Source organism: Rhipicephalus microplus, unplaced genomic scaffold (genome assembly GCF_043290135.1).
Source record: "Rhipicephalus microplus isolate Deutch F79 unplaced genomic scaffold, USDA_Rmic scaffold_14, whole genome shotgun sequence".
Classification (NCBI taxonomy): Eukaryota; Metazoa; Arthropoda; class Arachnida; order Ixodida; family Ixodidae; genus Rhipicephalus; species Rhipicephalus microplus.
The window spans coordinates 34,820,528-34,844,391 of record NW_027464587.1 but is presented as its reverse complement, the minus strand read 5'-3'; the positions used below and the strand labels follow the sequence as shown (position 1 = coordinate 34,844,391).

The window sequence follows — 23,864 nt, the reverse complement described above, 5'->3', positions numbered from 1 at the left end:
GGATCATAAATTCGCACTACGAGTGCTTTGTTGGTTAAAATTTGACTACAAAGAGTGAAGGTGACGTCAGCGAACAGGTGCTGCCTAGCGCCACGCCGCTCGTAGGTGACGGCCCTAGCGGCAGAAGGTATGAACTAGAACGTGGGCGCTGGAAGAGGTGCTCTCTGGGCAGGTCAGGAGTGTAGTAGGTCATGGTCCTGGGTACGCAAGCCGTTTTAGTGCTGGGTAGCAAGCACTAAAACTCCCTATTTCCGCCTCCATCGGAAATGCAGCCGCCGCAGCCGGGAATCTAACCCGCGACCTGCGGGTCAGCAGCCGAGTACCTTAGCCACTAGACCACCGCGGCGGGGCTCTCGTAGCATTTCACGGGAAAAAATGAAAGAAAAACGCGCACAATTTTTTATTGCGTCTCTTTATTTCAAGTTTTATTAATCTCTTAGAACAACAAATACATAAACTACACATGTTATGTTAAATAATTTTTGCCATGTCACGTGGTATACGGTTGACAACGTCAGAGCAGAGTCGTCTACGTAAAGGACCAACGTCATTGCATTGCCGTGTACGTAGGGCCACTCATACGCCCACGTCATGCCCTCATTCTCTAAGCGTGCGCCGGCAAAGGGGAGGGGGAGCAGCGTTCATCTTGAAGTTTGACCCATTTCGCGGCGCATAGCGTAGCAAATTTTGGCAGACGTGATCATGAACGCCTCGTCTACGCATTACGCTTGTCAGCTCAAAATCGTCAAACCTGGTAAGTGGCCCTTTAATACATCCTTGCCACGCTTATGTGAGTGAGTCGACGGCAGTTTCCCAAGCTGCTAAGCCTTCAAGAAGGTCGCCAGAGAGCGCATTATCACACCACAGCTGCTAGCAGCTTGAAATCCACCATCTAGATGTCTCGAAGCTTTTTAGCGTTGTACGGTCTTCATTGAGTTTTTATACGTTTTCACGTTTTCGTTTGTGCGCTTTTTTTTTTGCTGTTGCCCACATGCTATAGATTACTTTGGGCTACGGACTAGTGCCGCTTCTCTGCAGTTTTTTTTCGTTGTCCTCTATCTGTATACTCTACATGGTGGAAAAAAAATTTGATTTGATTTGATTCCAGCTGAGTTTCGTGGCTCCTTGAGCTATAGGCCCGGTCATCAAGCCACTTGAGCTTTCTTGTAATGTATAATTGAACAATGTCAAGGCATAAGATTGCACATATGGAACTTCTAAACTCTTACTATCTCTGTACTGTGGTTCTCTGTCTGCAATTCTTCAGGGTGGCTCTATTTCTGAAGAGAAGTAGGAAGATTTAGAATAGTGTTCTCTTTGCGGTCCTTGCCATCTCCCGCTATTTCGGTCACTCAACGGGAACCCACTAGAGGTTATGGTACAATGCATACGCAGTGGCGAGCAGCGCTAACTCAAAGCTTTGCGCACATTATCCTAAATCTGCCTATTGTAACGACCGAAAATGCCACTGCTTTCCGAAGCATGAAACATTGCTCTTGTAGAAAACAAAAAAAAAACGACGAGTTGGCATCACCAGCTTTGTGCTGGTTCTGTCAATGCTCGACAGACTGTAATAATATAGTGTGTATTTAATATGCTAAATTATACTATAAATAGCTTCCTTGATGCTTCTCTTGAATTCAAGATATATTGCCTTTCAGGTGCCACAGTTAACTAAAATAGAGCCCTGGTTCCCCTTCTGTTGTTAAAATAATGGGTTCCATAATAAGAAATAATAAAACATTTGATGATTCCTTGCTCCATTTCCAAAAGAGAAAATGGGACTGCAGCAAAGATTCTGGGTGCACTGCTTTAGTCAAAGAACAAGCAACTAAATCTTCAGCATAGAAAAAACTATTACGGACGCAAGCCACATAGACTAAAAAAAGAATGGAGACAGAATAGAGCGTCAGCTTGCAACTGCCTTCATTCGAAAAAAAACTCCTTTTTATATGCCTGAAAACGTGTGCGCAGTTACAGTTGCGCAGGCCATGACGCACTATAGTGTGAATCACTGCTGGAGATTTACGTGCCCGAAACTACAATATGTTAATGAGGCGCGCCGCAGAGGAGGACTGGACAGGACAAACTGTGCCCCACAGGCGTTCTGTACAGCACACGCGTGCTGTACAGCGTGCCTGTGCAATGCAGTTGTGCAGTCATGGCCGAGGAGATATGCAGTGATACAAAATACGACTGATGCGCACCTCTCAATGTTGGTTACTGGAGGGCGTGCAGTATACGATTTTTGATACTTACCCCTGCCCACACTTAATTTGACGGCGATATTACATATCATTTAGTTTATCGCAATTTTCTCTCTCATTAAAGCCAAGTTCACAGCAATAATGGCATGTACGTGATCACAATAGGATAATTTGGCATTGAAGTTCCACTTTCTGTATCTCCTTAGTGCTATTATTCGTAAGGCTCATGCACACCTGGAGATATAGGTGCGGCAGTCGACGTATGCTTCGACCTAATGGTCACGTGATGCAAGCATTTCTGAGAACGCATCATCCATATCAAGCGGTCCTATAGCTGCCAAACAGCGATAGACAACGTGCAAGCACTCATACATCATTGTATCATAAAAATCAAGTATACTCTTCTGTAGACATGGTTCACTATCGTGTTATACCGATTCCAATCACGCAGAGATCAAGCATTTTCTTTTCCTCAATATTGTCCTAATTGATATCTAACACGCATTAACTAGAGTCTGTGGCTACGCATGGCAATACAGAACAGTGATGTGATAACAGACCACTAGTTTGGCCTTTCGAAGCTCCCTTCACAGCAAAAACTGCTGAACACCACATGATATCGTCGTTGTCTATGCTTCACGTAGCTATGTTTGAGCTATGGAGCAGTATACAGTCATTCTGTCTGCATGGTGTCCCTCCCTCACAACAACAGGGTCCAACAGGCGGTCAGTCTTTGATGCCTTGCTCCATCTCGATTCCTCTGTTTTGCTTCAGTTGCTCGTTGTAATCGTTGACAATGGCACGGTATCGCTCAGCCTGGCTGGCGTCCTTCTTGACCCCTTGTCCCCTGGCATACATCAGAGCAACGTTGGAGCAAGCCTGCATGTTCTTCAGATCGCAGGCACGCATGGCGAACTCGTAGGCACGCCGCATATCACGAGGCAGTCCCTCTCTTCCCGTAATGTAGAGAGAACTGGCGAAGTAGCAGCCGTCAGCTGAGCCCATGTCGCACGCCTTGGAGAAGAAGGCCAGTCCCTTGGTCACGTCTTGTTCCATACCGCTGTCCGGGCTAGTGAGGCCGAGGCCCACGCCAAAGCAGGCTTTTGCGTGGCCCACCTCGCAACCAAGCTGGTAGTAGCGTTGAGCCTCAGCCTTGTCCACAACACTGCCTGTCAGTAAATGTACATTGTGCACATTATTATACAGTTACAATACCTTGGCATGCTTATTTCTAACACTCTCACATGGTAAGATCACGGCACATACTTAATATCTGACACAATCAAAAAAGCTTGGTTACATTCCTTTATGCTTATTAGCTCTACAGTCTGTAACCTTCGTTCTTAAAAAGGGTCGAATACACATCCTGCATTTGGAGCCCTCTCTGAACCTATTTGATTAATCTATTAGAATTCCTTCAGAATAAGGCTGCCCGGTTTTTAGTACGCCCAATGAAAATCACTCGTCAAGCATCACTTTTGTTTGCTAGGCTAAAGACTCGGGCGTCTTTAGCCTTGCAGAATCTAGCTGACAAAACGCATATATTTTAGACTTTCTTTTATTCTTTTCCTAACTTGCACGGCTCTCTCTTACTTTCTCTTGCCCGCTATTCCCACCGGCAATTTAATTACAAAAGCCTCCAACATTCTTTTAGTAGAACCGCTGCATTCAACAAGTCATTCTTTCTTGTCGTCATCAAGGAATGGAATAACTTATCATAAGCCATCGTTTCGGAGTGCAATTAGTGTGCGTTCAAACAGCTGATGAAAACTCAACTGCCATCACGAAATTTTGCGCTTTGGTAAGTGAACATTTTGTGCTCGCATGTTTTTGTATTTGTGTAAGTACATTTACTATGCGCCTTTTCTCGGATCCTTCAAAAGTACTGCTCTTCTATTTGCACTACTTTGTTATTTTGTATTCTGTAAAATGTTGTCCTTATGTAATGCCCATAAGGGCCCCTTAAGAGTCAAATATATGATGACGATGATCCTTACGAAGATTATGTAGCATAATGTGTGTCATCACATTACAGAATTTGCCCCGTAAGAGATGCGATTCTTCGTCTCTAATTAGTGGACCAGCACATACTTAATAAAAGCCAGCAGATAATCAAGGCAATGTAAGTACAGAAAATATTATTTTACTGTATCAAGTGTATTGCTGTAATTGTGACATAGTTGTGAAGAAAGTAAAATTGACGAAAAGACAACTTGCCACCGACAAAGACCGAACCTCCAACCTTCAGATTACGCACCCGATGCTTTTACCAACTGAGCAACGGGTGCGGTCTTTCTCTCCATCCACTTTCTGGGGTATTAATGTGCATGCAATCCTTGGAGTACTACTATTAGTAAGTGCCACTCGCAGTTCTGGAGGTGCGTGGAACCCCTATTTGTACAGCGACATCTGTTATGAGATCACAAGGGCCCCGCCGTGGTGGTCTAGTGGCTAAGGTACTCGGCTGCTGACCCGCATGTCCCGGGTTCGAATCCCGGCTGCGGTGGCTGCATTTCCGATGGAGGCGGAAATGTTGTAGGCCCGTGTGCTCAGATTTGGGTGCACGTTAAAGAACCCCAAGTGGTCGAAATTTCCGGAGCCCTCCACTACGGCGTCTCTCATAATCATATGGTGGTTTTGGGACGTTAAACCCCACAAGTCAATCAATCTATGAGATCACAAGGGGGACCAAGTAGTTGTCCGCCGCCATCGCCACAGCCGGTGTTCGTAGACGATATCGCATAAGATTGAAAAAACGAAATTAAAAAAAAAAACATCCTGAATGGAACGGGGTTTGAACCTGGGGTCCTCTCTGCACCAGACTAGTATTCTACCACTGAGCCACGTTAGAGCTCGAACCTCCTGCGCATAAAAACCCTATACAAGTATTACGTCTGAAACAAACCCCATTCACGTATGCAATATATTGTAGTAGAAGAGCAAAATAACGACCAGGCATCACGGAATGCGAATTGTGTATCAGGCATCACACAATATAAATACCATTACGAGTGGGTCATTATGGCTTTCAATTCACCACAAAAGACTCAACTATGATTGTTCATCAACATTGTCAGCCACCGAATTAATTAAGGGGCAGTACAAGGATGCAATGGTGAAAATACAACTCGGAGCAATTTTCGAAGCAGCAAAATGTTAATATTGGAGCACTACATTCCGAATTTTTAGCATGTTACGGGGGAAAAACCATGCATTTTCTATCATAAATTACCAATTCAGGAGCAATAAAAAAATGAGGCTTACAAAAAAAATTGTTTCAACCATTCAACATCTCCTAAATAGTGCAGTGTAAACACAAGCACTGCTATTGCAATGAAAGTAGTGCTCTAAACCACTCCGCTGAACAAACAATAATAAAGTTCAGTTCAACAAAGGCCTATTCCATGTTCCACCAGTCAGCTCCGTTTTGTGCTTGCTGCTGCCACTTGATACCCACAAACCTAACTCCCTGCCTCCCCCTGGCCTGCTTGCCTTCTCTGGGAATCCCATAAATTGCTTTTAATGACCAGCGGTTATCCTGCCTACGCACTACATGCCCGGCCCATGTCCATTTCCTCTTCTTGCAACTGTGATATCCTTAACTCCCGTTTGTTCCCTGAGCCATGCTGCTCTCTTCTTGTCTGTTAAGGTTACACCTATCATTTTCCTTTCTATTGCTCATAGCGTTGTCCTCAACTTAAGCTGGACCCTCTTGGTAAGTTTTCAGGTTTTTGCTCCGCAGCTAAGTACCGGCAAGATACAGCTGTTTTATACCTTCTTATTTAGGGATAGTGGCGATCTACCATTCATGATGTGAGAGCGCTAGCCAAGTGTGCTCGACGGCATTCTTATTCTTCTAGTTACTTCAATTTCGTAGTCTTTCACAAGTTCAAGTGCACTATCACCTATCTCGAAGTGCTGTTCTCTTCTGAGGTTGTTGTAGATTGCTTTCGTTTCCTGCAGATTAATTTTACACTGCGTTTTAGTACCAGTAGTTATACTGGTACTCGAAATTGTGACGCATACAAGCACATGAGTAACTGAGCAAAATGTGCAGTGTCCCAGTAGCGCTAACAGCCCCTTCTAAATCTTAATACTCTATTCCACAGGGCACTGAAGTACTGAGGCTAATAGAACCAAAGCCTAGAAATTTTCTGTCATACCACGACCCCACTTCCCACCCCTTTTATTTTTTTACCATTGGGTTTGGTGCCACTTCGGCTCCCTTGCAAGGCCCGTTTGACCAGGTAATGTAACAACAGCCCGCGCCCGGATATACCGGATATCGGTTGCCAAGGACTTTGGAGTGACGATGCAACTTAAAGACAAAAATTAATGTTTTGCGTGTTACTGCTAAGGCAATTGACGTGGTCCCTAGCAGCGCGGGCGTTTGCAGCACGTCGAGCTTGTTTTCACAAAAAAAAAAAACGCGGCATACTCTTCCAGCTTTAGTTCTTGACAAGCCATATCTGCATTTCAGGTTAAGAAATATATATTTCTCGCAGAGATTGTCTTGAAGTTCTATCAACCCGCGGATAGGCATCTGCTGCGGTAAGCAGATCGATGGGCGTGCAGCATTGTTACTTCATCTGGTCGATCGCGTCTCGCAAGCGTAGGACGAGTGCCTAGGATATATAAGTATATTCTAGGCACTATCATTCGAGTCTGCACACTTTGACTGATGGCACAAACCGCAGGTGGCCGACTTGCCCAGCATTTCTTGCCGAAGTTAGGGCACCTGAAAAAAATTTTGAGGCTGGCTGGGCATTTTGGCGCTGGCACAATTTCAGCGAATTTCACAGTTTCGGCACAGCTCAGCGCAACAATCGGGAATCGTATCGAATTGCCACAACTGGCACACCTGTTGCACCCTAATAGTAAGGAAGGTGACGACCTGTGATTATACAATATCGACCGCGCGTGCTGCCGTAGCCGCTGCCGTGCACATTTTTAACCTTGTTTGTGGTTGCTGTTTTCAGTGTTTTACGTGCCGGTTAGTATAGTCTGGCGCATGACATCACCTGACATGCGCGTCTATTGGTGGAGGCTTGTGTACATCCGCCTTTAAGGGGAAAAGGCCACTGCCTTCTTAAATTACACCCGACTACTTACTTACTTACTTTCTTTCTACCCACTCACCCATGTTGTTTAAAAGAATTGTTGTTTAAAAGAAGCCCACAACAACATGTCCTGCAAATTTGTTACCAAATGGCATGTTCCAAAATAACCACTTTCAAGTTGTGTTTCAAACGGTAATGAGTCATGACAATACATATGCTTGCCATGTCTCTTTGTATTAGTAGTGGCTGTCAATTTTGTCTATGTAAACTCCTTATTGTCAAATATATTTAAAACTGTTAGTACAGTTCCATTTCGTCGTGACATTATTACATCCTGTTCTGCACACTTCATTCATCACGGCTGCTCACGATGAGTGGGAAAGGCAAGATAGCAGATCACAATTCTAATACCTTCAGCGATCACCAGCTTATCATTTATCCATAATGATCATAAATAAAAATGAAAACTTCATGTTGATTTCTGCCGTGCCTTTCGCACCATCTGACATGCACACCGATGTCACACTTTTTTATTAGCTGTGCTCACAACGTGTATGTAAGCGAGGCCTACCTTAACTGCTTAATTGAAAATTGCAGACAAACCTTTCGCACTTCGTATTTTACTCTGCTGAATAGCTTGGGGGTTTATTTGAATGATTTTTGAAATGTTAAAAAGTGAGCTCACTCTGTCACTCTTTTTGCAGAAACTAGGCACAGCAGAAAGTGTTGTCGGGCTTGCTCAGAATGAATACTTCTTTATTTTTAACCATAGTCACACAAAGCTAGCGCGAGTCAATTGAATAGATTGAAACTATAGGATCCATTGCCACTCCAGAGTGTCATTTGACTCACTCATCAGAGTTACCGGCAAGAATACTCTGACTCTCTAAGCAGAAATACATTACCTTTCAGATAAGGGTTCCTGCCCTCTTTGGAATTGGTGCGAAAGCAGGTGCCTTTACAAGTTGTCAATAATGCCATGGTGTATGGAGATTTCTTATGAGATTAGTTTCCGCCAATTCAAGCATCAGTTCCAATTTTCCAGCGACTCCACAGTCACTGAGGCTAGAAATATGCCTTCATAAATTATTTCTCTTGGTCCTCATTCGTTCAGTGCCCACAAAAAGTTTTCTGAGGATAAAAGGTGCGTAAATGTACACAGGAATTCGCTTCGCACTCAGCCTTTGCCTGCGTATAAGAGCCGCTTCTTCAAACTAGGTTTTATATACACTTTCTCCAGCAAATGCAAGCAACCGTCTCGTGAAGATGAGAACCAAACTTAATGAGCATATTCTTTATGAACGAGCAATCGAAACGAACTAGAATTTCTACATGGGTACTTTTTTTTTTGACAATTGCTACTTTATTGTTGTATCCCTGTTCAATACTTCATATTCAAACGTACGATTTAACGAACAAGAAAACAAGAACGCCGTCTTGTTATAGGCACGAGATGTACTCCAATGAAAGGACAACTGAGAAATTACTTCACAACTTTTGAGCATCATACGGGTCGTACTGTGAATGCCGTGTTATATTTGCATTTCAATCTAGTTTTTAATAAACAAAAGTCATTAGATTTATTTAGTATGTCAGGTTGTTCTGCCCGTGTAATGATTTTTGCAACGTTCGTGTAAGCAAATGCACGATGAACCTCGAATATATCGCTCCAAATGTTATTAAGGGCTTACAGAAAATCGCACTTCAGAGCGACACATTGCAGACAAAATCTACAATTGGCAAACAATCGCACTTGATAAATTATTTGCATCACTCATAATAAGGGAGCGGGTAAAAGATGCAAAAGGCGGCCTGAGCTCGATAGAAAATTTTATATGGGAGTCCCTAAAAGCCTTGCGTGCGCAGGCTGCCACTGGATTAACAGGCACATGTATATGTCATTTCCGGGCACACGTTCGGGTCTACAGCTCTATGTATATGCCGAGTTCCAAGTGTCACTTTGAACATGGTGTCTCCGTCTACAATACAGCGCTACCGATACCTAAGCTGCGTACATTAGAGAGTTAAGCACGCTACCAGGCACATAGGCAGAAATTTTATCAGGGGTAGAAGAAGCACACTATAAAATTTTTATTTTGCTATCTGCATATCATGGCTAAAAAAAATTCGGAGGGGGGGGGGGGGGGAGGGGATGGACACGGTTTGATACACTTTGGCTACACCACTGCACGTTATGCAAGCACAGTAGGCAAATACCGCACGGACTGTGGCAGCACTCCTTCTCTCGAGCTCGTTGTGCTTGAAGTGCCAGGTTCTTGAAGTAACCTTTGCCTATTGGTGCCCGATGACTCCCCGATTATGTCAAGGACGCGGATCGGCGTGACTTTTGCACTTTGTGTGTATAGGTTTTTGTCACTCTCAGCCAGAAGCTTCCTATCACTGGGCCTGCGACCCCACCTTGGGTCTATTTGCGGTGAGATCAAGCTATAGGTGGCAGCACCGTCCCACGAAAGTGTGGATAGGCGGTGGGCGGCGTGTATACAAATACACGCAGCGGCGCTTCCTTGCGTGCGGTCTAAGCTGATTGTCAGCGGATAAAATGCATTGACTACAGTTTACTGTTAATATCTAAGCTCTTCTCTACTGAATCGGTGCATGACGCCTATACAATGTTAACATTACCCGCGAGTAAAGCGCATTCTGCCTTTCATAGGGATGCTCGCCCTCGGTGACTCTCTTCACGCTTTCGCACTAAATCATGCTTTTGCTGTGTTGTTTGTTTGTGGTAAGCTCGTGTTCCGCCTGTTACGCACTGCTGTAGCGTGACTGAACTACTTATTTACATCTTTCTCATCTGCCTACGACAAAAAAAAGAGAGAAAGAAAGATCGTAGAAAGACCGCATATCTGTGCGATTAGTTCAGTATCACCATTTGCACCATATGCGCATATGATTTCTTTCCCTTATTCTTATCACCATTAAATGTGGGACAGTCGATTAGTCTAGCCAGGAAAGTTTAGTGGCTGATGACACTTTGCGCTACACTGCGTTGATTAGCTGTACGCACATGTTCTTGCATCAGTAAGAATATAAAGAATTTTATATAGGACTTCAGCAGAAAGCTTTCATCGATGAATTATGTGCATGACAGTGCTACAGCAAAGACCTGGTTATTGGCACAAGCATGTTTTGTTATTGTTTTTTTTTTTTCAGACAAAAAATCACCACCGTTTTCCATCGGCCACTAAAAATGCCCCACAAACACTAAAGACAATGTAAAGAAGACAAAATTTTCGGTGAAATGATACGACGTTATAAATAAGGCATGCCGTCTGAATGAATTTTCAACGTCTGGGCTTTTTAAAGCGTTCTTAACTCTAAGCACACGGGCGCGCACGGTAACTCTGTTTTAAGTGTAGTTTAAGTATCGATGTGTCACAGTTTACGTGATAATAATATTTCTATGTAGCGTTACCAGGGCCAGATGAACAGACCTAAGGTTTCTGTTATGATCAGTAAACTACAGTGCCATAGTTGTACACCTACCAACAATGCGAAAGTGCATGACCTAGAGCCTTTTTTTTTTTTTTTTTTTTTGAGAACCGAGTCGCTATAAAACGCTGCATTCACACACCATATAGTCCTCATATTTGGGAGGATGCCAAGAGCATTTTGCGATAAGCTTGAAACAAAAAGCGGCACCCACTCTGAAATTATTCTGCTGAATGGAGGGTTCGACGATAATAAACAACGCTCTGGAAAGTTGTGCTCTCCGATCTTATTACAATGTATCAGCAGCCGAGCAAGACCAAATGCTTTCATGATGATGATGATATGTGGGATGTAATGTCCCAAAATCACCATATGATTACGAGAGACGCCGTAGTGGAGGGCTCCGGAAATTTTGACCACCTGGGGTTCTTTAACGTGCGCCAAAATTTGACCACACGGGCCTACACCATTTCCGCCTCCATCGGAAATGCAGCCGCTGCAACCGGGATTCGAGCCCGCGACCTGCGGGTCAGCAGCCGAGTACTTTAGCCATTAGACCACCACGGCAGGGTACCAAATGCTTTTGTACGTCATTTCAGGCATACGTAGAAACAGTTACACTCACACTTACATGACCGGACAAACCACACTTTGACAACATGCATGACGTACACGCACATAGAAACACGACATGGCAAGCATACGACGCAAGGAGCAATCCATACTTCGTCACTTCAGCCAGTTGCCTCCAGGCGGCAAATCTGCTCGATCTTGCGGCCAATACCAGAGCAGCTTCAATTTACTTGGTAAGCACTTAATGCCAGTGTCTTGCAAAAAGGACTCTGTGTAGTCGATGGTTTTTTGGATGGCAAATTTAACGTGCCTGTCACTGCATCCGGCACACCAGATCATTATGTCGTCCACATAAATGGTATGCCTGATGACTGAATCTTGTCCAGATGGTCCGATAGACCGACCATGGCAATATTGAACAACTGCATTGAAATCAAGGACCCTTGAGGGGTGTCCTTATTGCCCAGTTCCATTTTGTCTGTTTTGATCTCATCATTTATTCATGATAGAGGCATGAGCACTGATCGACATCGTCTTTTCGCTTTCAAGCATTTCAGGTTAAACACTTTTCTTTATTTATTTCAAATACTCTCAGGCTACAAATTTACATTGAAGAGGGGAGATGAAAAACTTAATATATAATAAATACTTGGCTATAGGTATAAAATATAGGTAAAAAAACGCACGGTGACGCTTAAAAATGTCAGTTACAAAGCAAAGGCAAAAGTAGGCGTAAATACTAATATTGCCGCGACATAGTGCCTGCATTCAAACAACGCGCCCATCATTGCGCGCACAGGGACATACATGCACGCCGTCTAGTGTTGCGCAGAGACTATGATGATAGCACGAGAACCCAGCTGGCCCCGGCTGATGTGCGCCACGCGCTTGGGACTCCTCTTGAAGAAGTAGAAGAAGGAGACATCTTTGGTGTTCTGCTGTAACGAGCTACGACCATAGTCCCTTTGAGTTGTGGGCACAGGTCCGCCCTTCAATAAATACGTTTTATTACACCACGAGTCCTTCAACATCGTTACAATATAGCAATCAAAACACTTACTTGTCCCAGAAGTGTTGAAATATGAGCTCGTTGAATATACATACACTCAATAGACTTCTGAGAAATAAAAACATAATGGGAAAAATAATAGAAATGTGATCATGGTGAAAACATAATGCACGAAAGTAACAATTTTTAAAAGCATAGCAAGAACATGTAGAACAATCAAAGGTGTAAAACAAACACTGGTGCTAATTTGGTATAAAACCCTGAAGTGCACTTTCGAAGTTATTTGTGTTAGTCATGCTTGTGAGTGTTGCAGGTAGGTTGTTCCAATCCCTTGTTTTTTTTGGGGGGGGGGGGGGGGGGAATAAATGTGAAAAGCTAACAATGTTGCCGTGTGGAATGCTCACTTTTTGGACATGGTCGATGCGCGATAAAATATATGGTGGTGGCCAATGAATAAAGTAAAAGAACTTATTGTTGGGGAAGTTGGTACACTGTGTTTGATGCCTGGGTGTGTGCGTGGGTGAGTGATTGTGTCATGTGTTCGCGCTCGAATGAACATTTAGAAATGAATGAATATAGAATGTAAATATGGGTTGTGGTAATATATTTTTGTGGAAAAGACGCAGTCGAGACAGTTTTCTGCGGTGTGATAGTGGTGGAAGATCTAGGATGTCTTTAATGTTTGTAACGCTGGCTGTTCTTTGGTAGTCGTCGAGAATTAAACGAACGAAGCGATTTTGTATTTTTTTAGTAGTTTTATATGGTTCTCACATCGGGCGTCTAATACTGATGATACATATTCAAGCTTCGTACAAATGAAATTTGTGTACAGTAGTAGTTTTAGTCATGATGGAGCTTGAGAAAACTTCTGCGAAAATATTCTAATGTGCCAGTGGCATTGGTGGCTATGTGATCAATATGAGTTTCCCATTATAGGTTGTTAGTAATATGAACTTACTTACGGTTTCCCAAATATTCAAGAAAGGTTTTCTAAGAAATAGAAGTGGTACAAAATGAATTAGCATGAAGGGTCAGTGATTAATGCAAGCACAAAAGCGTGGGATATTATTTTCTTTCAAGGCAGTCCGCATGTCGAAAAACTAGTTTTAGCGACAATCTGTGTTGATAAATTCTTGACCTTAATATGCCGTCAAAGTGGAACTGGTCGGTATGAGTCCCCGTGAATGACTGGGCAATAAATAAAGCATTCCATGAACCGGCAGGTGACAGAGCCACTGACCGTTTAGGTGGAAGAAGTGCCACTGGGAAGGGGACGACGACGTGGTGCACAGTTGAACACATCCTGCGTCGTCTAGCGCTATGTTCTCTTGAATGTGCCTTCTTTTGTACATGTCCTTTGTCTGCACTACCATCATTCATCATACTACCATACCAACAAATCCAGATTGCCACCCTCATTGACATCCCCACACCCTCGCCGTAATCACCACTGATTGGATCAGCCCTTCACAGTGGTCTTAGGACTGCGCGCAGGAGGCACAGTTTAGGGTTTGGAAAGTACTAATGACTAATGCGACTGCCTTCAGTTTAATTCCAATCAGTTTAAAGTTTTGCATAGCACTTTTGCCATAACGAAACCACCACGCAGCACCGTAGGTGGTCCTTGAACAGTGAGAAGTGCTCATGGCCGCGCCACTCAATGTTCGTCAATGTGATATTTATGACCAAGCAATGGCCACACTGAACACACTCGCAAGCATAGTTTGCGAGTGTGTTCGGATAGTCGGGCAAATTTGCAAGCCGGGTAAGCTTTTATGACTGTCTAAATGTGAAGCAGCTTATGGCCAAGTTCAATGCAGTTTGCGGCGTCACCACCCTTATGCACATGCGCCAACTCTTCCCTCTTTCCGTGCGCGAGGAAGTGAGGTGGAAGAGGTGGCAAGGCACTGCCTTTGCTTCGTTTCTCCTCTCCCGTTTGTCTCTCCACCACAGCTGTGTGCTCATATATAATGCTGTGCGTGGGTGCTTCTTTGCTCTCTACTAGCAGGGCTGGGTATTCACTTTGCAGCACACATGATAATACATACAAATAGAATTGGGGGGGGGGGGGGGGGGGGGCATGACATAAGCAATACACAACACATCCACAGCTCCACACACAACCGAAATGTCCACAGAACCGTACAAATGAAAAACGCAGATGAACACCAGCGCTGCTTCACACTCCCACATGGTTATCTCGCAACTTTCAGTGATGTATCCCCGTCTACGAGTTGCTTCTTTCATCCTCAGGTATGGCAACTGTCGCGGAAGGGCGACACAACATTGGGATGCCATCCCTTTTAAGACTATACGAAGTCGATCAGCAACTGCATGTTTCATGTGTAAATGTCCGGAGTGAAGTGCAGCAAACAGAGCAAACTGCGCTTGATTGGCGTCTAGTCTCCGCCTCTGCCACGGCACACGAAGTTGATCTACGCTTGTATCAGCGCCAGATCGGACAGGAATCGGTGGAACTTGTATCTCTCATCCCCCTTTTCCCTTGCGCGAGACTTCACTGGGCAAAATATTGGTGCCACGACGACAAATTAAAAATTTAATGATTCCTTTGCCCTCTGGCAGGCGTATATCTTACATTTGAGTGCACGCACACTAATCCAGACTCCACTCACTCGCTTCACAGATACGCTAGATGACAGTGCCTGCAAGGCATGAGCGCACGATCGATAAGGCGATGTGCAAGCTGCCATTTTTTGTGTTTTGGTGCTTGACGTCATCACAACTAGCAAGACTGCTGCATGAAGTCACCAAGATAGGTACTGTAGCCTGACGTTGAGTTAGTGTTGATGTCGGTAGGTATGCCGTGAGAAAATGCACTTTAATATCAAAAATAAAATATCTTAACAGCATTTGCTGAAGGTCATACTTGCCCAGAGCCATTTCTGAATGAAGGAGATTTGTATGGCAGAGTAGACTTGCCTCTAAAAAAAAACAGCGTCACTACCCCTTTAATCTGGCATTTGGTCCATTAGTCTTCGCAAAGCTTCGCCAAGATATGACTTCACCATGCATGGCCTAGCGATTGACTGGAGCAAGCACAGGATAAGAGGAGAGGAGAATAAAACAGAACAAAGTAATATTTCAAAGTGAGGTGGAATCTAAACTCGGGTACCCGCAGTTCAAAGGTGGCATTACAGCCACTCAACTATGGAGGCATGCAAGTAGAATATATTGAAAGAGTGGGCACGCCAACACAGATGAAAGAAAAAACTCAGTTGATACCCCAAGCACCGCAGAGAGCCTCACAAAACGTTTAGCTTCAAACGGGCGAATTCCAATCTTGTAAAATCATGAAATAGTCCTAGAATAGTACAAACATATAGCAATTGACTTATGCCCACTTATGTCCGCTATTGGCAGTGGCGTAGCCAGGGGGTGGCACACCGAGCCCGAGCCTTCTCACCCACCCCCCCTGAAACGTCATTCCCCATGGCACACGGAGCGAGAAATGACCATTACAAGGGAGTGCGCCCTCCCCTCGCTGAAATCAAGAAGGTGCACTTCTAGAAAAGCTTTCTGCCTACACCCCTGGCTGCTGGCCAATAGAATTCTACCTGATGTGTAACGCCAGAGAGCTGCAGGCATTCGAAATAGAGTGAGCACAGGCCTCTGTAAAAGAGGGTGCCTAAAAAAATGACAACTTCACACTGAACTGAAGTCTCATCAAGCACGACCGTACTGAGCTGCTCATGGCAATGACTGTTTTCCGCAGGATGTATTTTTTCACCAAATGCGAAAAATCACTTAAGACAGCATTCAACACTCTTCATACACAATAGCCTTACAACAAGTATAAAATATTTTACTTTGCTTTTAAAGTTTCTGTCACCCAGCATTTAGGCTGTAGCCCCACCGCAACGGACATTATTCTGACAAGTCGATGCATTTCACTAGGCTTTTGAAACCTGTGTCCTGCATGCAGTTTAAATCATAGTCCCTCATCAATGTTTACGTGAATCCCATGCGGCTGACACCAAACTTACAGGTGTTGGTAGTATGTCACGAGCCGCGACGTCAAACTTGTGTTGACACGTCACTGCGAAGCTGCCCTCTTGATACCAAAACATAAATTGCTGTTTTAAAGGGACACTCAAAGCAAATAACAATTCATGTCAGAGTAACAGCTGAATGTATGATGTCTAGAACGATAATACTGATAAGAAGTGATAATATTGTCGAAACACGAAACGACAGGCTACAGCCCTTTCTATCTGCTCTACGCTCGCTCACCTCGACATACGCTGGACACTATCTTTCCTTTTGTCGTCCATGACGATTTAACAATTGCGGAAACTTTGTGTCGTGCGGAAGAGACACGACGACTTGCCTGCCTACGTACACTGGCAGCGCAAGAGTCCTCCAAAACTCGCTACGACAGTCAACACAGGCATGTAACCTATGCCCCCGGTGATCTAGTGTGGGTGTGGACCCCAATACGCAGACGTGGCTTGAGCCAAAAGCTACTGGCACACTACACCGGTCCTTTCGTGATACTTCATCGTCTCAGCGAGGTCAACTATGAAATTGCACGTGTCACCACTAGTGGCCGACGTTCAAGCAAGACAGAGGTGACGCATGTTGCCCGCCTGAAGCCGTTTACACGGAGGATGCAAGAATGACTCGCCCAGAGGGCTTCGTCTGAGACCGGAGGAATGATAAGAAGTATCACTACCAGGAAAAACAAGGGAAGCGCGGGTAGGGAATGAAGACAACGTTGCCTCCACTGCGATCCCTCTGAGTGGGTACGAGCCATGGCGGTGGAGATCATCATCATTATACGGTGATCGCGGACTCAGGGCCCATTAAAAACCCCCATTAATTTACCTCGCCTTGTGTAACAATATTATCAAAAGCAATACTCTACTTACCGAGAACCTAAAGTAAATGCACGAGAGCACATGCGCCAGGAGTAAGACATTTATAAAATGATCTCGATAACGTCAGACTTACCGCCTACAATTAAACACTAGTAATCGAACTAGCTGCACTAAATAAAGAACCTTCCATGCATCAAGAGATGTTATAAAATGCTGCTTGTTCATTTCTGTTTGATTCATGAAAAAAAGAACCGCCAAACGTTAATATGAAAAATGGCGTGAGTGGTTCAAAAGTTAAAATTTCGCCTGGTTAACCCATTACCGCCCAGCGTACTTAATCAAACACAGTGAATAACAAATTTTTTTCTCTCATCGAGGCGAATATATTTCAAAATTGAGTTCAGCTTGCTGCCACCAGAGGGTTTCATTACCGCCACTGTGTAGGTGGTCATCTCTCCATTCCTCCTACTAGGTGATTTTTCCCAACGAACTCTCGGAAACTGGACGCTGGCTCACTAGCTCCATAAGTGCGCGCATCTTATTTTATAAAATTTTTCAGCAGGCTCTGTCAGATTCAATATTTGTGTGGGTTGTTTATGAAAACGGGTCTTCGGCACACGCATAATTTTGTTCGCGATGTTTGGTGATAATAACAAGTTATGTTGTATTGAAGTTAGGTGTACTTGATATAGTACAATGGGCGCTTACGTGTGCTACACTAATATCTCGTTGCAGACGGTTTGCGCCATGGAGGCAGATTTTTTCTTTGGCCCGAAAAATTTCTGCCGACTTCAAGAAGCTCTAGAAGTGCTTGACAGTGCAGAAGAGGCAGATAATGATGTTGACTTGGTGATCGTGCCCCCTGAGCCTACTGCAGAAACCGATGAAGAAGGAGATGACAACTGCATTGAAGACCTTCGGATGAATGACGTATGCGGTGAGTGCTACTAATCTTGCAACAACGATAATAAAATTGTTCGTGCAGTTGTAGAGCTTCATTTATTTTCTAGGTTTGCTCGAGGTTCACGGGCTTCCTGCAGATCTTCTACCACATGCTCAAAGTGCCCCTAAAAAGGCGAGGAATGGGACCGCCCCCAAATGGCAACAAAGTGCACCTCAGAACTCTTGGTCTGTGCCCACGAATGGAACTGAAGACCGAAGAAGCAGTTCGTAGAGGAAATTTGAAGAAAAATCGTCGAGTGAGATATTTTTCACCATTTTTGATGAAGAGGTCCTCACCCAAATAATAGTTCAGTCAGGGACATATGCAAAACAAAAAAAATGAGCACGGCTTTTCTCTGAGCACGGATGACCTAAAGAAATTCCTTGGTATTCTTCTTCTGAGCGGGTACAACAGATTGCCAAGTCAGAAGATCTACTGGTCTCTTGACAAAGATGTTGGCGTTTTTTGTGTGTTTCGGGGCATGCCCAGGACGAGGTTCTTAGATATTAAGAGATTCTTGAATTTTGCTGACAACAACGCTATTGTTCGAACAACCAACAGGATGTATAAAGTCCGACCACTCATGGATTTACTAAACAAAAAGTTCCAGCAGCACGGGGTTTTTCACAGAAACCTTTCCATAGACGAATCAATGGCAAAATATTTTGGACATCACCCGTGCAAGCAGTTTATTCGGGGCAAGCCAATACGATTTGGCTATAAAAACTGGATGCTCTGCAGTTCAGATGGCTACTGCTACGCCTTTGACACCTATTGCGGAAAGTCGTCGAACTCTGAAAACTTGCCCCTTGGCAGCCGAGTCATGCTTTCTTTTTGCGAGAACATTTCTATCCCTTCGGACCACATCCTTTACTTCGACAATTTTTTCACCGGAATCGAACTGTTAGCGGCTCTTAAAATGAAGGGTTTCAGAGCAACCGGCACTATCCATGAGAACCGCCTCAAGATTGCTACCTTGCCAGTGAAGAAAGAGATGGAAAAGCGAGATAGGGGCTACTTCGCTAGCTGCTTTGACACTCAAAATGAAGTGCTCCTCATGAAGTGACGTGACAGCAGCGTCGTGACAATGGCCACGAATTATGACTCAGTTGAGCCCATTGTGGCAGTAAGCCGGTGGTCTTCAAAAAAAAAAAAGAGAAAAGTAAAGGTAGCCTAGCCAAGTGTTTTCGGCACTTACAATAATATAATGGGAGGTGTGGACCTTTCCGATCAGACTGCCAACAACTACAGGATCGGCATTCGCTGTAAGAAGTGGTGGTGGGTATTGTTCATACAGATGCTAAACATTTCCGTGGTGAATGTGTGGACGATTCACCAAATGTCATCTGAAAACAGACTGGACCTTCTAACTTTCACTAGACTGGTTACTCGTCACCTCCTGCGCCTCGGTGTTCAGAAGCGGTACCAAAGACGAAGACCTGCAAGTGTCCCAACTGACATCATTTTTGACCCCAGAGGGCACTACCCCAGGAATCTGGGAAGCAGCGCAGATGCAAAGTTTGCCAAATGAATGCCATGTGGGAATGCGAAAAATGCCAATGCACTTTGTGCCTCGAGCGAAGATGCTTCAAGAAATTTCATGAAGGCAAGTAGGGCCCGTCGGAGAAACCATGGTCGAAATGACATTGCAACTGCCCATTGTACTAGATCAGGTACGGCATCATAACTTCTCCGGAAATAAACAGTTTTTTGTGAACCTTTGTTGACAGTGTTCTTTAGGGCTCCTAATATTATATGAAATTTTTTTCAACTTTCGCCCAGTAGTTTTTCCATGGGTCATAATGGGTTGAACTGGACAGGTCGTGCCATCTAGTGGGGCCCAGTTAAACCAAGCACACCTGCCATCTCAGAGGCCATGGCAAGAAATCGTTCGATGGCTGTTGTTGCTGCTCTGGTTCCCGTTACTTTTGATCGGCTGCTACTACAGGTTTTCCCACTCACTTCAATCCATGTGCCAGCTTAAACAATCCACATGCCATTGAAATAATCTGAGCGCCAAACTATTTAGTCTATGTGTCATACATTTCATCCAAGTGCCAAATTAATCAGGCCGCGTGTCAGTGAGTTTAATACAAGTGCCACCATGTTTAATCCAATTGCTAACTGCCTTGATTCAGGTGCCAGTCAATTTATACCATGCACCAGAAATACATGGTTTGCCACTTTATACAGACTAAATGTTGGACTTTTGTAAACATGAAGCAACAAGAAAACTTTTCGCTCCCCTATACATGCTAGCGCTTACGAAATGGGGTGCAGTGCTATATTCCCCTAACGTTCTGGTGTCATAGCTTCAAATAAGAAAAAAACAGTGTATAATAATTGTATTTACAGGTATTTAATGTGCTTGCTCATAGAGTCCATATACGTCTATATGCTTCATTGCTACTGCATTATTCCGGCATATCTTCTACATCATCGCATATGCCAAGACTCATGTCGTCTGCTCGGCAGACAACATTTGGCTGTCAATTTGCTGAAACGTTCGCAATCGTCTGCTCAGCCCGGTGAGAATGATGATGATCGAGAGATGATATTCTTCCGTTCTTGCAATCAGGAATAATCATTTAATACTAAAGTTGCATTCATTTGGGTTTATGTGGAATGCATCAAATGCATTCCACATAAACGTGGAATGCATAAATGCATCATGTGGAATGCATAAATGCACCAAATGAGATACTGCTGTTTTCATGTAAAAGACGACGCTAGTGTTGCTGAAGCATTCTTGCTTAAAACACGTGTGTTTCATAAGATACACATAATTTTATTTGAACAAAAAGATAACAGCTAATATGAATGTAAAATATGACTTCCGTTGTCCACATCAGGATCATGAGTTGATGTCCTATGTGCACTGCAAGAGGAAACTTTTTTTAAATTATCTCTAATTCACTATGAGCTCTGTGAGGGCCTCGTAATTCCTTGATTATATACCTGCTTTTGACCCATCGCTACCCATGGCCAGATTTTCTATATCTTGGTATGCATTTCGGCACTCCAATAACCATTGTCTGCTTTTCGCATTGCAGGACCTGCCCCAGTCATGTAATGATATACAAATCCAATTATGAGCTTCAGTGACGAATCCGAAATATTCGTTAACATGGTCCTGCTTTTTGTTTAAGTGCCATTAAAATGATTTCACTCGGGCCAAGCACTCATCTACAAACTTTTACGTAGCAAAATACAAACACCGCCCCACCGCGGTGGTCTAGCGGTCAAGGTACTCTGCTGCTGACCTGCAGGCCGCGGCATCACATCTCGCCTGTGGCGGCTGCATTTTTCATGGAGGCAGAAATGTTGTAGGCCCGTGTGCTCAGATTTGGGTGCACATTAAGAACCCCAGGCGGTCGAAATTTCCAAAGCCCTCTACTACGGCGTCTCTCATAATCATGTCTTGGTCTTGGGTAGTTAAACCCCACAAATCAATCAAGTACAAACACTGCTCATACGAAAAACGGCAGTAATATTTTTCACAAATATTAATGGTAAATACAAATAATAATGATTTATTCTACTTTTCGACTATTATGTCTCTTAAATATTGTAGGAACTGCATTTTGATTGTACTGCCATGTTTGCGCCCCGTATTATGTTTGTTGTGCATGGATTAAACTGGCTGGCACCTGAATTAAAGCCGCAGCATGGTGGCACATGGATTAAACTCACTGGCATGCGGCCTACTTGAATCAGCGCTTGGATCAAATATGTTGGCACATGGATTAAATATTTGGCACATGGATTATTTTAAATAGCTTGGCGCTCAGATTATTTTAATGACATGTGGATTATTTAGGCTGGCACTTGGATTGCAGTCAGCCGAAAAACCTGCAGTGTCGGCAGCTGCACAGTAAAGCCGGGCAACGTTGTGCACGGCAATAGCGACACGAGTGTTTCTACTTTGAGGGAGGTAATTTGAAGTATGCTAATGTGATACAGACCACCAAAACATGATCTTATTTCAAAATAAGCCCTTCCTTGGCACAAAAGTTGTGCTACAAAGTTTATGGACTGCTATTTCAGCAACCAACATTGACATAATATTTGCTTGTAATATTTGCCTTCAGGGTAGAGGTATTAAAAATATATTCAATATTTAATGCGTTCCCACGTACCTGGTGCTATCATCACACAGGTTTTCATTTAGAGTAACAACCACTAAATGTTCACAATAGTCCTTTTAAGCACTGAGGAAACCGAAAGTGAGTGGTGGAACACCTACCCTTTCCGACAAGCCTATAATTGGCGTATTTGAAACAGCTCTTGCCATAATGGTAGTCGTCGCAGTTGCTTTTGTACACCTTGCAGGCGCGCTCAAAGTCCTTTTTAATAGCCTCCAGGTAGTCACCCAACCGATGGCACCCTGCGCCAGCAACAACCGTCAGCGGGGCAAATTTTTTTTACACAGCAGCCCGTACGAAGCCTACTAAAATCCAATAACAGTATGCAATGCATGCATTAATGTTAAGACACTGTCTAATTGCATGTCACTATACTAACTATACATAAATGTTACCATACATATATATTACACATTCAAGCATAACCTAGACAATATCATGCATAATGTATATACATATATAGTACATATTATATGCATACATACATATATACATGCATAATATCAACCATGAACAGCACAGGTGTCATAATTCAGCACTGTCTATTACGTATTAGCCTGTCAACTTCTGTTGTCGCATTTTGAGCTTTAATTTTTTTCAAAATTTCATCCCTCTTAGCTACCTCTCATTCTCAACTGTGTCATTTTTAGATCACTAGTAGCTCATTCAGTTGCAGAGGTGTTGAAACATGGGCGCGTTGGTATAGATTCACACTGAAATGTTGGTAGCACAAAATAATGAGGCACAGAACGAGGACACAAACAAGCGCCGACTGAAACATTAGACTTATTCATAAAGAAAGACATCAAGGGAAAAAATACAAGAAAGAAGGTTTGTCAAATGTCATCCAGAAATGAGATTTAGTAATGTAAAAGCGATATAGAAGGTGAGCTGACACAACTATTGATATTGTCTTTTATGAAAGAAGGCTTCCGCAATCTCCCTAGTTTTCATGTCACAATGGGCGTAAAATGCGTGAATGCACGCCTCCAAGAACACTAGAATGCATGAAAGACAGCCCCGGGTGTACATTTGTTCGCCCATTGCACAAAATGTGGTTCCATACTTGAATTTTCCTGCACATCTGTTTTTTATGCACCCATTATGATACAAGTGAAACAGTCTGAAAAAAGAAAGAGAAAAAAAAGAAAAATGGAACTCAGGGGAGGAATAAGGTTGAGAACAGTAATAAATGGCGGACGACACGCGTCTGTCTCAAGTTATTCGATGGTGCTGTTTATTTAACCGAGGACCACTACACAATTTTGGCGCAGCCGAAGGCGGACATGTGAATTAAGTTCTTCATTGATCAGATCTCATCTCAGCATATCGCCTTCACGGATTTCAAGTTCAAGGCGAGCCAAGAACGGACCTTCCTCGTCATGTGAGTTCTGCAGTATTGACTGAGAAAGTGATGAAGGACGCTGCCGTTGGCTATGAAGAGCTTCTTCAGATGGAATCCGTGAAGGTTGATCTGAGTCTACAGGCGCTAAAAGAGCTTGTCCTTCAATCTATGCGATGTCCAGGACTCTTGCAAAAGACTGCTGAAGAGAAGGTAAGCCTGTTCATAAAAATTATTGAAGAGCAGCAAGGACAGATGACACAGAATAGTCAGCTAATGAAAACGCTTGTTGAT

At 43.7% G+C, this 23,864-nt stretch overlaps 2 protein-coding genes across 6 annotated transcripts in view; one reads left to right on the top strand and one right to left on the bottom strand.

Annotated features, from left to right (window-relative positions):
- Positions 1–396: 396 nt before the first annotated feature.
- Positions 397–23,864, bottom strand: part of Coa7 (Cytochrome c oxidase assembly factor 7) — a 51,588-nt gene continuing 28,120 nt past the window's right edge. For 3 of the 5 annotated variants that reach the window (XM_075882967.1, XM_037433178.2, XM_075882968.1), the window contains 2 exons: positions 22,330–22,470; positions 397–3,376 (listed from right to left, as the gene is read on the bottom strand). In XM_075882967.1, coding sequence (XP_075739082.1) covers positions 2,934–3,376; positions 22,330–22,470 — 584 coding nt within the window. In that variant the 3' untranslated portion in view covers positions 397–2,933. The remainder of the gene's footprint in view (positions 3,377–22,329; positions 22,471–23,864) is intronic. The other 2 variants (XM_075882969.1, XM_037433179.2) reach the window with 1 other exon arrangement.
- On the top strand, positions 4,147–19,800 carry LOC119181933 (uncharacterized). The gene is made up of 3 exons (XM_075882972.1): positions 4,147–4,329; positions 17,876–18,077; positions 18,151–19,800. The coding sequence occupies exons 2-3, from the start codon at positions 17,888–17,890 to the stop codon at positions 18,312–18,314; spliced, it is 354 nt and encodes a 117-aa protein (XP_075739087.1). The 5' UTR covers positions 4,147–4,329; positions 17,876–17,887; the 3' UTR covers positions 18,315–19,800.